The 13,754-nt window shown below is 51.7% G+C and overlaps 1 protein-coding gene across 1 annotated transcript in view; it reads right to left on the minus strand.

Annotated features, from left to right (window-relative positions):
* The window catches only part of NECTIN1 (nectin cell adhesion molecule 1), a 103,502-nt gene that overhangs the window by 42,413 nt on the left and 47,335 nt on the right, over positions 1–13,754 (minus strand). The window contains 4 exon segments of the mRNA XM_054395706.1: positions 6,084–6,235; positions 10,303–10,420; positions 10,809–11,111; positions 11,780–12,130. Coding sequence (XP_054251681.1) covers positions 6,084–6,235; positions 10,303–10,420; positions 10,809–11,111; positions 11,780–12,130 — 924 coding nt within the window.

The following is a 13,754-nucleotide window of genomic DNA, read 5'->3' on the forward strand; positions in this document are numbered from 1 at the left end:
CCCCAGTGTCCCACCCTGCACCCTAGCCCTGGCTCACCCTGCAGCTGGCTGCCTCCCCCAGCCCTGCCCAGAGCCAGCCCCTGGCAGGATGCCCACAGCTGCTGGGCACAGCCTGGCATGCCTGCAGCCTCCTGCCACCGTGCCAGGGTAAGGAACAGCTCTGGGCAGGGCTGGCTCTCTGTAGGGTCACCACACACACCCCCCCGCTCTGTTGTCAGCCCCACAAAGGAGCACTGACAGCTCTGCCCACCCAGTTTTGGGTCTGGGGTGCAAAAGAGAGAGCAGAAGCAGAGCAGAGTGTGGGAAAAGGATCCTCTTTTTGTGCTGGAGAGGTGCGTGAAATCTCTGGAACCTGGTGTGATGCCTGAGTGTGCTGAGGGCCCCATGTGAAAAATCCATTAGGAAGAGTCTGGAGAGAATTAAAGCTGCTGTGAAAAGCAGACTGGAGAAACAGGAGAGTGGAAGGAGAGGGAACAAGTTAGGCTTTAAGGCCAGCATAAAAAGCCTCCCCCCTCCTCCTCCTGCTACCCCCCCTCCAGCCCTCATAAAAAAAAGGGAGTGCTGTATGAATAGGAATTAAAGCAGCAACACTATCTGCCCACTGCCCAGCTCTGCCAGCTGTTGCATTCAGCCCTGCTTCCTGTCCCTGTGCCAGGAGCCAGACCTCTGCAGCAGCAGCTGGGAGTGCAGGGAGACTGGGGGTCAGCCTGGGCTTTGCTCTGGCACCCAGCCGAGCCCACAGGTTCCCTTTGATCCCTCCATGCCAGGTGGAGAGCTGCAGGCATTCCCCTGCCCCAGCTCCTGCCCTCTCCCTGCAGCACCCAGGGCAGAGCAGTGCTGCCACTGCAGAGTCAAACCAGGCCCTTCCCCACCACGAGTGCCTTCAAAAATAGACTTTTTCAAAAGAAGATCTTTCTTCCACTGGCTGGTTTCCAATAAAAATGAGCCCTATGCAAATCATCCTGCCTGCCCATCAATCCCTTATCTAATGCTTTTTTCAACCTGCTGGCCAATTTCAGTGCTATCTGACAGGGGAATGAGCCAAAATTATCCCTATCAGCAAGCTCTCAGAGAGAGCAGAGTGGGATCCCTAGCAGAGGTGGGAGCTAAACCTCATTAGACATCAGAGAACCCACTGGGACAAGAAGCTTTTCCCAAGGGTAGGAAGGGCCCAGATCACAAAGAGCATATTTTTAGACACCTAGTAATTCTTCTCTGATGTGCAGATCCACAGGAAAGCAGCTTCCAAAAGCCTTTCAGCTCACCACCCTGCTTAGATATTTTCAAAGGTAACCACTTCCCGTGGACACATTCTTCCTTCAAGTCACTTTTCCATCCTTTTCCCTTCAATCATAAGGGGCAAGGAAAAACCCAGCACCAGCTGAGATTCTCCCTGCAGCCTTGGGCACTGAGGAAAAATGTCAAGTTCCATGAGAAATTACCTTCTGGACATGTGTCAGGCCGAGGGCTCCTTGCATGAAGCTCCTCCAGAGAAAGGCCCTGGACTGCCTTCTGCCTTGCAAAATCAAACACCCACTGCAATGGCAAGCAGGGGTGAGCAGCTCCAGGAGCAAGAACCTTCATCCCAGGGGGTTCCTGGAGCTTCCCAGTTCTCAGATGGCCTCAGCAAACACAGTGGTGGCCACGTGAGGGTTTTTTAAGAGACAGATTGCTGATGGCAGACTTTCCCACACCAGTTACCCCAGGACTTTGACCCACTGTGTTGGCAGATGTATAGATGAGTGCAGATAGGGAAACACCTCTGGACCTGCCTCAGCCCACACAGGGGTGCACTTTGAGAAGCCAGCTGCCCTCTTTCCTTCCCAACTCTTGCACCTATGCAGTCCCATCTCTGGCTTGAAGGGATCCTGATCTTCCTCTCCCCACCAGGAATTCCTGCTGGCCTTGTGCAGAGGAAGCAGTGGGGCTGGGAAAAAAAAAAAAAAAAACCACTGGCAACTAATCCAGAAGTTTAGCAGCTGCCACTGGCATTTCAGAGTGTGACAGCTTTTGGGCCAGATGCCAAACCTGTCTTAGGTTTTAATCTCTCTGTCAGGTCACCTATTGCCTGTCAGTCAAGCACTGCTCCCGCAGGGGCTGTTGGCACAGATGCCAGCAGACAGGATGCAGCAGACACTGCTGCCTGCCACCCAGAACAGCAGCATCAGATGGCCCCTCAGGCTTGCTCCTCTTTAGCCCCTGGCCCTGCAACCCTCCCTCCTAACCCAGCCACCAGTGCCTGCTGGTGCAGCGTGGCGTGACCATGGCCAGAGGCTGAGCTTTGGGTGCACCTGCTCTGGGCTCAGGATTTAAAGCTTCCCAGAAAGTGCTTTCTCTTGTGCTCTGAGCCCTGGCAGAAGCTGCCACATGGCAGCAGGCTCCAGTAAGCCCCACAGGCTGCTTGCAGTGACCTTGCTGGGGCGAGATCTCTGTGGTGTGTAAATAATTCCCTGCTGCAAGCCAAGCAAACAGGGGAAGCTGCAGTATCCTGGAGGAAAAGATCCCTTTCTGGCCTCAGGAAACAGCTGGGAGCCCTGCAGTGGAGAGCTGCTCTTTGTGCTCCCTCAGCTCTAGCACTGTGAGGTTGTGGAGTCTCCTCCCCTGGGGACATTCAGAACCCACCGGGGTGAGTTCCTCTGTAACCTTCTCTAGGTGGTCCTGCTCTGGCAGGGGGGTTGGACTGGAGGATCTTCCGAGGTCCCTTCCAAACCCTAACATTTGGTGATTCTGTGGTTCTCCTTCCTTTTTGATTCACAGATGCATAGAATGATTTGCCCTGGAAGGGACCTTCAAGATCATCCAGTTCCAATCCTCCTGCCATGGGCAGGGACACCTCCCACCAACCCAAGTTGCTCAAGACCTCATCCAGCCTGGCCTTGAACACCTCTAGGGAGGGGACATCCACAACCTCCCTGGGCAATCTGTTCCAGTGTCTCCCCACCCTCACTGGAAAAAATTTCTTCCTCATCTCCAGTCTAAATCTGTCCTCTTCAATGTTCAATCCATTCCCTCTCATCCTGGCACTCCCAGACCTTGTCAAAAGTCCCTCCCCTCCTACAGTCCCCTTCAAGTACTGGAAGGCTGCTCTAAGGTCTTCCTGGAGCCTTCTCTTCTCCAGGCTGAACAGCTCCAACTCTCCCAGCCTGTCCCCACAGGGAATGTTTGCCTGGTTCTTGAAAGGCCCACGGAGAGAAGAGATATTTTATCAACATCTTCCTCCTTGGGCTTCCTCTGGCTGAAGCCAGCACAGGATGTCCCCCCACATGCACACACATGCAGAGTGCCCAGGGGATGCAGGCAGGGTGCTGCACACAAGCCCAGCCAGCCAAGAACATCTTCTGAATGCAGATTCACACATCCTGCATGCACACAGCACTGTGCAACAGGGCATGCAGGTTTGGGAGGCCCTTTCTGCATGCCAGGACGCAGCTCAGGGTCACACACAGGTGTGTGGACAGGAGCAGCTCTCTGCTGATGACCACCAAATCCATGTGCAGCCAGGCAGGGACATGCATGCAGTCTGTGGCCACAGCCTTGGATGATGTCACCCAGCTGCCTGGAATAAATAATCACGTCACACTACATGGCTTGGCTGCCACTGACAAAGGTCCTGCAAGGCAGGAGAAGCTATTAAAGGAACAGATTGCTGGAATAAAATACTGTATTTGCACATATCAATCTCTGTAATGTGCTATAACTCGAATAGAAGCATTCAGCCTTCTCCCTCTGAACAAATCATCCTCCCCATGAGGACCCAATTAGCCCTGCCCCCCCTGGAGAGCTTGGAGACCTTCCCCAGCCAGGGCAATCCTGTGATTCTAAGTTCTTGATGCCCCTTCCCTGGAAGTGTTCAAGGCCAGGCTGGATAGAGCTTTGAGCTACTTGGTCTAGGGGGATGTGTTCCTGCCCATGGCAGAGGGTTGGAACTGGATGATCTTTAAGGTCCCTTCCAACCCAAACTGTTCTATGGTTGTACGATTCCTTCTCACTGGGGGTGGGAAGAAGGATGCTGGATGATAGCAGAGGGGAGATCTGTTTACCCAGGGACACAGGAAGGGGAAAAAACAGCTGCAGGGTTTTCTCTGCACCAGCCCTCTGTTCTTTTTTTCTGGTAAGGCTGGCTGCTCACTAAATTGAACTCCATTTATTGCATGCAGCTCTTGAAAGAGGCTTCGTGGTCCACTGACAATCCCTAAATTGCCTGCAAGACCCAAACAAATGTACCTGTAATAGCTGAGTGAGGCTGGCTGAGCCCTCCCCAGAACTGACCTAATAGGTCCTTAGGGAAAGCTGGATAAACATATTCAGATCCCATGAATTATTTAAAGCTTTTTCTTTTTTTTCCATGTGGTGGAGGCCTGGCCTAATGGCTTGGTTGCTAATCCCTCATTGTGGGGCAGCTCTGGGTTGTGCCCTTCCTTCCCTCTCATTTGACCTCAACCCCGCCAGTTTGGACCTTTGGGAATAAACTGAGATCACAGGCAGGCAGTCATCAACCCAGAGGTCAGGCAGCTGCCTGGGGTGGCTCAGACAGGTGGTTTGCTCTCAGAACAGCAGGCACCCTGATTTGCCTTGGGCTTGGCAGCAGGAAGGGTTAACAACCCTAGGAACCTGTGCTGTATCTCCCATGATTTGGGAGCCCCTAGTGCCCCTCTCTGCTCCTCCATCTCACAGGGACTCTGCTGCCCATGGCACTTGCACAGGGAGCTGGCAGATATGCACAGACTGCTGGCTGCTCTCCAGCTCACCCAGCTGCACTCACAGTCCTGCTGCCCTCCCCTCCCCAGAGAGAGCAGGTCTGGACCTGCAACACCCCACGGTGCCTGCTGTGAGCCCAGCTTGAAAAGTGGCCATGTGTCATGGTTTGTGCTGCCTGCCCACCTGGCAGTGATCCCATGCTGGGGTGTAGGGCAGCACCCAAAGGAGATCACCACTGAGCTCCCACAGCACTGCTGGCCAGCTGGAGGGCCAGAGGGAGCCTTGGTGAGTAGCTCCAGATGTCAGGAATGTCTCCCAGGCAGGCAGAGCTGCTTCACCAGATAGTCATTCCCTCCTCTGACCCCCAGGAGCATGGAGCTCATTGCAGTGTGGCAATGCTCCAGCTCACTACTGCAAGAGGTACTTTCTCTTGCAAGATCCATGACTGCTGGTCACTGCCTGTCATTAACCCACTGATAAAACCAATCACTCCTTTTACCCCCCAAGGAATGGTGCAAACTTCCCTTCCCTGCTCTCAAAGCACCCACAGCCACTTCTTCCCCTTTGCTGATGCAGTATCCCTTTCTCTCTCTGAAAGCAGGCTACTGCTGTATGCTATTTCTTCTCTTTAACCTGTTTCTTGACATCACTTTCTCTCCCTGCCACTACCTAAGCACATCCCCATGTCTTCTCCTCACTCCTGTGACTACGAGGAGTTGCAAGTCATCAAATTCCTTCTGTCTCACACGACATCACAGTGCATCACTTCCCATGGTTTGCATCCTGTGGTGTTACTCCTTTCTGGAGCCCAGACAAAGCTGTTCAAGTGCTCACAGCCTCTCAGTAACCCCTGCCAGCCAGGTGAGCAAGTGCACAGACCAGGATGGCATTGGAAGGAGCACAAATGAAAAGCCATAAGAACTGCCTGACATCAGAAACACCAAACATCATCCTGAACTAATGACTCATCCATCTCACGCTTTACTGCCTCAGTGGCAGTCTCCATCCTCACCCTGCTCCTTCTTCTGCCTTCTAGCAAACACCTCCCTGACATGTCTTCACTTCTAACATGCCCAACAATCTCTCTGAATCCAGAGCAGAAGACAAGGGGCTGGGGGAGGGGGGTGGGTGGAACCAAGTTGAATACATCTTGGTGGAAGAAAGGAAAAGACAACAAGAGGAAAGGAGAAAAAAATCCCAAAAGCCAAACCAGTGCAAAGCAAAGAACTTCACTGCTCCCTTTGCATCACGAAACTCCCCACGCCTAGAAGGAGACACTGGTGATTAAGACAGACATTAGAAGGAGATGTAACTGACTGGTAGTTGTCTCCCCACCTCCTCCTCCTCCTCTTCTGTCTTTCAAAGCACACCAAGTGGTTTCCTACCTGTGACATTGACTTCCACCAAGCCTGACCGTGTGCCGATGGCGTTGGAGGCCTCGCAGATGTAGGTCCCTGCCACGCTGTAGGACACAGGTCCCTTGAAGTAGATGGTGTTGTTCTGGATTTCCACACTCCCTGGCAGGGTCCCATTTGGCCTAGGGGAAACAAAGCTCATGGTTGAACCCAAAGATGACACTCAGCAGGGTCAAGCCATACTCCAGGGGTGACAGTGACATGCTGGGTTTGCTCTTGACCTTGGGCAGGTCCAGAACTTGGTGGTGCTGGCTGGAAAATAGCCCTTAATGTGGTCAGCCTTGAAACCAAGCCCTCAGGCAGCAGCATTCACAGGAAAGAGTCAGCAGAGTGTCTCCAGGGTATATCCACTGCATGATGGGAACCAGGTTCTTCCCATGGATTTTTGGGGTGTTTCCCTACTCAGTGGATTCAAGGCAGATTGGATATATTTGGGCCACCTACAGCCCTGTGGATTTTGCTAACACCAAACCCAAAGCAGAACTTTCCTTCTAGAAAACACACTGAAGAGCTTTTCAAGCAGTTCATTTTCCAGCACAAACCCCAAGCAGGTACCAAGCTCAGGGTAAGGTGTCCAGGTCACACTGGTTTGGGTGGCTCACACCTAGCAGGTTCATCTTCAGAGTGTTCCTCCATGCCTGTATTTTCCATTTGATGGAAAACACAGGAATGGGACACCAACCTCACCCTGCTTTGCTCCAGTTTCCTGCTCATGTAACTCTCTTGGACATCTGATCAGCCAGTGTTAATGGCAACTGAAGCTGGAGTAAAGTGGTGCTGATTTAGAGCACCTGCCACCAGGTCAGGTAAGTGTGAAGCTGGAATGCTGCAAGACTAAATCTAGAGACCCACAGAATAAATTAACAAAGGCAGATTCAAAACAAAAAGCCCAAAGCCTGTGTGTTAGGAAAAGACACACGTGGCCTTGCTTGCTCTTAATTACTGAAGCAAAGTAATTACTTCTCTTAGGCAACTCCAAATTACTCAGGACATCCTTTCCCTCCCAGGAAAAAAAATGTGCAGTTTGTAAGAGACAAAAGGGAATAATGGGGGTCTGATGAGGTTTGGAAAGAAGGGCTTGGTGCACACATTCTGCATGTCCACACACACACACATGGAGAGCAAACAGATTTTGTCTTTCCCATTACACCAAGCCAATGATCCCAAAGATGATGGAAGCTGAAGGTCCTCTACCTGTAAGGCACTAAATCTCCAAAGGCAAAGGCACATCCCAAAATCTGGGGTGTGGGATGCTGAAGAAGGATATTGCTTCCTCTAACAGCTCCCCTGACTGTTTCTCATCTGGATGAGAGGAGAGCAAAGTGTGGTTGTCTCGTCCATGCCATGCAGGAACAAAACAGCAGCAGCAGTTATTGCTTCCTGACCCTCAGGAAGGGGAAGAGGCACATCTGAGCACGTGGATGAACCCAAGATGCTTGGTGGCTGTTTCCCTGTCAGCCCCAGGCAAAGAAATGTTGAATCAGTTTGATATCACTGAAGTGGCACTGTGGGAAGCAAGGGGATGGTCATGGATGTTGTTCCCATTCCTTACCTCCCTATACACACACATGTGCCACATCCCTAGGTGGATGGCTGCAGCACAGTTAATTATCAGGCCTTCATCCCATCTGCTTGGTCTGCCTCTTCCTCACAGGGTGCTACTTAACAGGCAGCCTGGGGCAAAGAATGGGAGAACAGCAGTCTGGGCTGAAAGATCCAGGGGGGCAATCTGTGCCCCAGGTTTTTCTTCCTCTTCTTCCACCTCTGTTTCTCCCAGTCTCACTTGTTCTCATTCTCTACTTTCCTCTTCTTCTGCCTTCATTCTGCTGACCTTCAGCTGCACTCCATTTTTCCTTTCCACCCTCTCGGATCAATAATCTCATACTCAGGCCTAACTCACCTACCAAATGTGCACAAAGGGAGAGGCTGAGGAATCAGACTGAAGTGCTATTTGTCCTAAGAACCTCTACTCTTTAATTCAGTCCTCCTCTCTCTTCATTTTATTCCCCACCATTCCTTCTCAAAGCAAAATATTGATGCTCCCAGGCTCCTAGCTGGAAGTCAAGAAACCTCTGCAGGCTAAAGACAGACAAATGGACACACACACACAGAGCTCACAGAGAATCCTTGGGAAAACAACTCTTATCAGTGCTTAAAACCAAACAAACATCATCAATCAGACAGGCACAGAGGCATCAGCTCCATGGCTGCCTCAGAGAGGTGCTGTTCCCCAGAAGTGTTTCAGCCAGAGCTGCATTTGTGAGCAGGTGTGCAAATGAGATGCTCTGCTCACACTCAGTCATGCAGTGCCATGCTCAGCCCTGACACCTGCATCCCTTGCTCTCTTTGAGCCTAGTTGGTATCTAACCTTCTTTTCTGCCCTGGGCTACAGAAACATCACCTGGCTGAGATGTTTGGCACCTGGTTCCCCTGTGCTGCAGCTCTCAGCCTGCCTTCAGCATCACCAGCACAGCAGGAGCAGACTGCTCCAACAGAGATCAGGGGCTGCTTGTGCTGCTGGCTGTGTCTGGGCAGTGACAGAGCTCCAGCCATGGACAGTCTGATGTCCAGGAGCTCAGCAAGCGCTCAGCCTCCAGCAATGGTAGAACAAAAGGAAGAAATGACTTGCCCAAAAGCAGAGAGAAAATCTGCCTCCTGCCTCCAGATCCATCTCACAAGGCTCACTTCAGCTCAATTTGCCAGCCCTGTTACACACAGAGAGCCTAAACTGGCACCTCTTCTGCCTAGGGTGCCACAAGGGGCATCTTTGCCTCTAACACTTTGCTGGCAATGTTGTGAGGAAGCCAGAGAGCCCCCTCAGAGTTTAAGTCAGACTGGCAGAACCAACAGAGGGAGCAAGCTGGGGACATGAACTAGAAAAAAGGCAAGAAAAACAATCCTCTTCAGACTTTGACTGTGAACAGTTTGATCTGGGAAGCAAAATGAGAGAGAGAATATGCCCAGCTCCTTGCAAAGTCGTTTTGAGAGCCTCTTTTCTGATGACAAGTGCCAGCTGAAAAGAAGAAAGGATCCATTTGATCTTTCTTTTTTAAGGCTCCACGAGTGCTTATAGAAAAGAAAGAGATGGGGAGAGAACCACATCAGGTTGCATCAATCCCCATTTGACTCTCCAGACACTCCTTGCTCACTTTTCAGTCCCTTTAGTCGGTTCAACCACAAGCTGGAACCCTTGAGGACAAGGAATTGCTTCTGTTTAATGTCAGTGGCATGGAGATGAGAGCTCCAAATGGGAACTCTTGCTTACAGCAGGGGCTGATCCCAGGGAAAGGTTTTTTTTCACAAGCAGATCAATTCTGTAGCATTTGTGCCCCTTTATGGAAGGGAAATCCTGGGTTCTCTTCCAGCTCCTCAAGCAAATTATAGTGCAAGCACTTAGGGCATATTATTCACCTTGTCATATCTCAGCTGCCTCCCATCACCAGGGCAGAATGTTATTCCAGTGCAATGGGAAGAGGAAGCTATCCAGGGTATTGAGGCTGCCCTGCTTTGGTAGCAAGCTCCACTCCAGCCCTGTGGAGAGGAGCTGTGTATGATCCTTACCTACTGCCCTTCCCTCCTCAGTCTGAACTGGAAGGTGCTGGAGGAGGACCTAGCTGAGAGACAGGGGAAAGACTCTGTGCAGAGAAAGGTGAGGTGGCTATGTGTGACCCAACTACAACTCCAGTCCCAGCTCTGCCAGCTGGGGCCACAGGCCATGCAAAACTTCTGGATAAAGCCTCAAAACAAGCCCCTTGCTCTAGACACCTCAAGCAGTGCACTACCTGCCTGAAAAGCACAGGCTGCCCTCTAGACAGGGCTGGCAGGGCAGCAAGCCTTGGCTTGGATCTGAGAAACTCAGCTTCGAAGGATGGCCAGCACGGGAGGGGGTGAGCCAGAAAGGCCAAGCCTGAAGATAGCAGAGCTTGCCTGGTTTGCAAACAAAGAAATGAGCTCCCTGGCACTGAAGGCCACCTGGCAGAGCTGTGCCAGGGAGCCAGAATCAGCTCCAAGCTCCTGGAACTAGCAGCGTCCAACTCTGCTCTCACACGCAAGGGTTTTACCTTGGAGTGACACCACTGACAATGATGGGACTGAGCCCTGACTGACCAGAGGGAGACTGAGTTTCCTCAGAGGCTCTGTGGCCCTGTTCAGATGTTCCTATGAGAGCAGAAGCACTGCAGGCACTTACAGCTTCCATTCGTAGGTGTGAGCTGGGGGGTTGGCATCTGCTTTGCATATCAGCTTCACATCCTTCCGGTTGAGGAACCAGTTGCCATCAAAGCCCTCAATAGTGACTTCTGGCTCATCTGCAGGGGGATGAGAAAGATAGGGAAGGAACAGGAAAGAGTGGTGGAAAAGGAAGGGGGAGAAAATGAAACAGGAAGAGTTGAGGGGGCAGGGGTGGGAGGAGAGAGATTGCAAGGTGGGAAAGATGAAAGGACAAGGAATGTGAGGGAGAGTGAAGGAAGGAGAGAACAGGAGGAACACAGGGACATGACAGAGAAAAAGAGAAGGCAGATGATTATTCCAAGGGATCACTTCAGCTTTTGCTCTCCAGAAGAAGAGAGCAGCCCCCTGCTTCGCCCACCCTCCACCACACCAACATCTTCCCTTCAGAAAACTCCCTTTTGGCCAGGCTTTACCAGCCAGCCCAGGGGCTGCCCACGCTCTCCAGCCCTGCCCATGCCCACTCACACTGCACGTTGAGGGTGATGCTGTCTGTGAAGCGATCCAGCTGGTAGTTGACCACACACATGAGCTGCTGCCGGTGTGCCTCCCGGCTGGGCACCAGCCGGTACCTGCTGATCACTGTGATGGTGCCATTGCTGTTCCGGATCTCCTGGAACTCTGCTTCTCCCTTGAGCTTGGTGTCCCAGGTGACAGTGCTGGGAGGCTTCCCGTTAGAGGAGGTGCAGGTAGCTACCAAGATCTTTTCTGTCCTGCCAGACTTAGCGATAAGTGGCCGCTTGGTGCCCTCCATCCGGTTTGTGGGCTTGGCTGCAAGGAATTGCAAAGGAGGAGGAGGAGGAGATGGGAAGGATACAAAGAGATGGTTAGAAAAGCAATGCTACCCTACCTGCTCCAAGCCAACAAACATCTAGCATGGCTGCCCCTGTGACAGACCTCGTGCTGCTGCAAACTGCTAGCAAATGACTCTGGGGGAGGCATGGTAGAAGTGCCCAAAGTGCTCTAGGTGCACAGACAGACAATAGAAAGTCAATCCCTTCCTGCCAAAGGCTTCAAGCCCTTTGTTAGAATGAGAAACCAAAACTAGAGAGCAAATTCATCAGGCGGACCTTTGGTGGGGTCTATTCACTCATAAACCTAAGTGCTTAGGATCTCTCTGTTGTCTTTTCTCCCTGTTCACTTGACAGCCACTAGCTCATTAAAACTTACCACTCCATTAGGGATCAGGTCACGTTAAGAAACAGGGGAAAAGAGGCCTGGAAAGAGGAAAAGGTGTTCCTGTGATAGCTCAGTGAACCACCTACCCTGCCTTCCCTGTCCTTTGCCTCTCTACAGCCAACCTGAAAGATCATCCTCACTAAAACTGACACCCAAGATCCATCTTTGCTCTGAGCTCCCAGGCCATGAGTCTCAGGTTCCTCCGGATGTGTTTAGCTGGAGTCAAAGGTTCACACTACAGAGGCTGTGCAGTCTCTTACCCAGCACAGTGAGGTTCAGCTGGCTCTCCCTGTTGCCTGTTGGGAAGGTAGCAAACTCACAGATGTAAACCCCCTCATCCTCCAGCTCCAGCCGAGACAGCTGGATGGTGCCGTCCTTGAAGGAAGGGTTCCGGAAGGTCACCCTCTCTTTGTAGGGAGAGAGGATGGAGACCCCCATGGCAGGGTTGTAGATGGCCACATTCTGCTTGGAGCCGTTGCTGGCTTTCTGCCACGTCACCTGCGTGATCTTCACGTTGGGGAGAGGGTTGGTGAAGCTGCAGTGCAGGACCACGTCCGACCCGATGAACCCCGAGACTGTGTCATTGACTAAGACAGTCTGAGCTTGCAGTCCTGCAATACAATGGGGAGACAGTGAGCTGGGCAGACAGCCATGGCATGGGCTGGCCTGAAAGATCATCCACTTCCAACCCCCTGCCACGGGCAGGGACACCTCCCACCAGCCCAGGCTGACTCAAGGCCTCATCCAACCTGGCCTTGAACACCACCAGGGAGGGAGCATCCACAACCCCCCTGGGCAACCTGTTCCAGTGTCTCCCTACCCTCTATGTACAGAATTTCTTCCTAATCTTCAGTCTCAATCTCCCCTCCTCAAGCTTCAATCCATTCCCTCTTCAAGCTTCAATCCATTCCCTCTCATCCTATCACTACAAACCCTTGCATAAAGTCCCAGAGAAAGAGAGATGTTCTTGGAGATCAGGCCCATGAACTCCTTTATGTATTCCATTTATTTCTTCTTGTATGGCTGACACAACAACAGTCTATGGCAACAGGCACTCAGTACCTTCTGCAGCTACCTGCATCCAGCTGCAGCTCACAGAATCAACCATAATCTTGGCTGGCACTGAAGCTCCTGCAGCTTCATTCCTGTTCATGAACACCTTCCTTCCCACTGCTGTGCTCACACTTCACTGCAGTCAGCCCTAATGCTCAGCAGCCAGCCTGGGGCTCATGATCACCCAAAGCCACGAGGTCGGATCAATAATTCATGGATTCACACATCGCAGTGGGTTGGAAGGGACCTTCCTTCTGTCTTGAAATTTGGATGACACTGCATCAGTTCTTGTCAATAGAGCATGCTTATCTGGAGGCCTATTAAAGTGCTGATAGCCATCAGCACAACATACCCTGACATATGCTAGCACACATGCAGACAGCCATTTAATCCTCCTGGAAATGCAACAGTAATTAACTGAACTGCATAGCCCCAGCCCTGCATTCAGAGCAGCAAGAGTTCCCACAGCAGAGCAGCTTTATGGCAGTGTCTGTACAACTTGCACCATCCACCTGCATGATCTAGATTGGTTTCTGTGGCTCAGAAGTGGCTGCCTTCAGGAACCTTCCATCTTGATTCTGCAGAGTGAAGATGAAAGGTGGAAAGGTGCTTGGGAGAGGTGGTGGCTGGTGTTCAGAGCTGCTCTTCTGTCTCAGCTGATTCCTCCTGACAGCTGGAGAGAAATGTCTCCCACCAGACTGACCCTGAAATTCATCTTTGGCTGCCATTGTGTCTTTGCCTAATCTGTATGTTCAGAGATAATGCCCTGCTAATTATACAGGCAGCATTTATATGATAAATACAACAGAGAAGCGAGGTGGTAAGAGCAAGAAAAGCTGGTTTGGCTCACTGCTTCTGGCAGGATCTGAAACTGGATGTATTCTGGGAGACTGACAGTAAAGGGGAGGAAGGGGTAATAAAAAAAGAAAGATGTACAAAGACTGAGGAACATGAAAGGGTAACCAGAGAGAGGAGCTGGGGAAAGAAAAATTGTCTAGTGAGAGAAAGAGACAGCATCTTCTGACTGTGGGGACAGAGGGTTTCTGAAACCTCACCCCTGCTCTGTTCTTGCAGGGCAGGAGTGGGCTCCCCGTGCAAGGCTACAATGAACCCCTCAGTCTCAGCCCCCACAGGCCCCTGGCAGATGTGCCCTGTGGCTTCCAGATGTGGACCTGAGCAAGA

The sequence above is a fragment of the Indicator indicator genome, chromosome 34 (genome assembly GCF_027791375.1).
Source record: "Indicator indicator isolate 239-I01 chromosome 34, UM_Iind_1.1, whole genome shotgun sequence".
Classification (NCBI taxonomy): Eukaryota; Metazoa; Chordata; class Aves; order Piciformes; family Indicatoridae; genus Indicator; species Indicator indicator.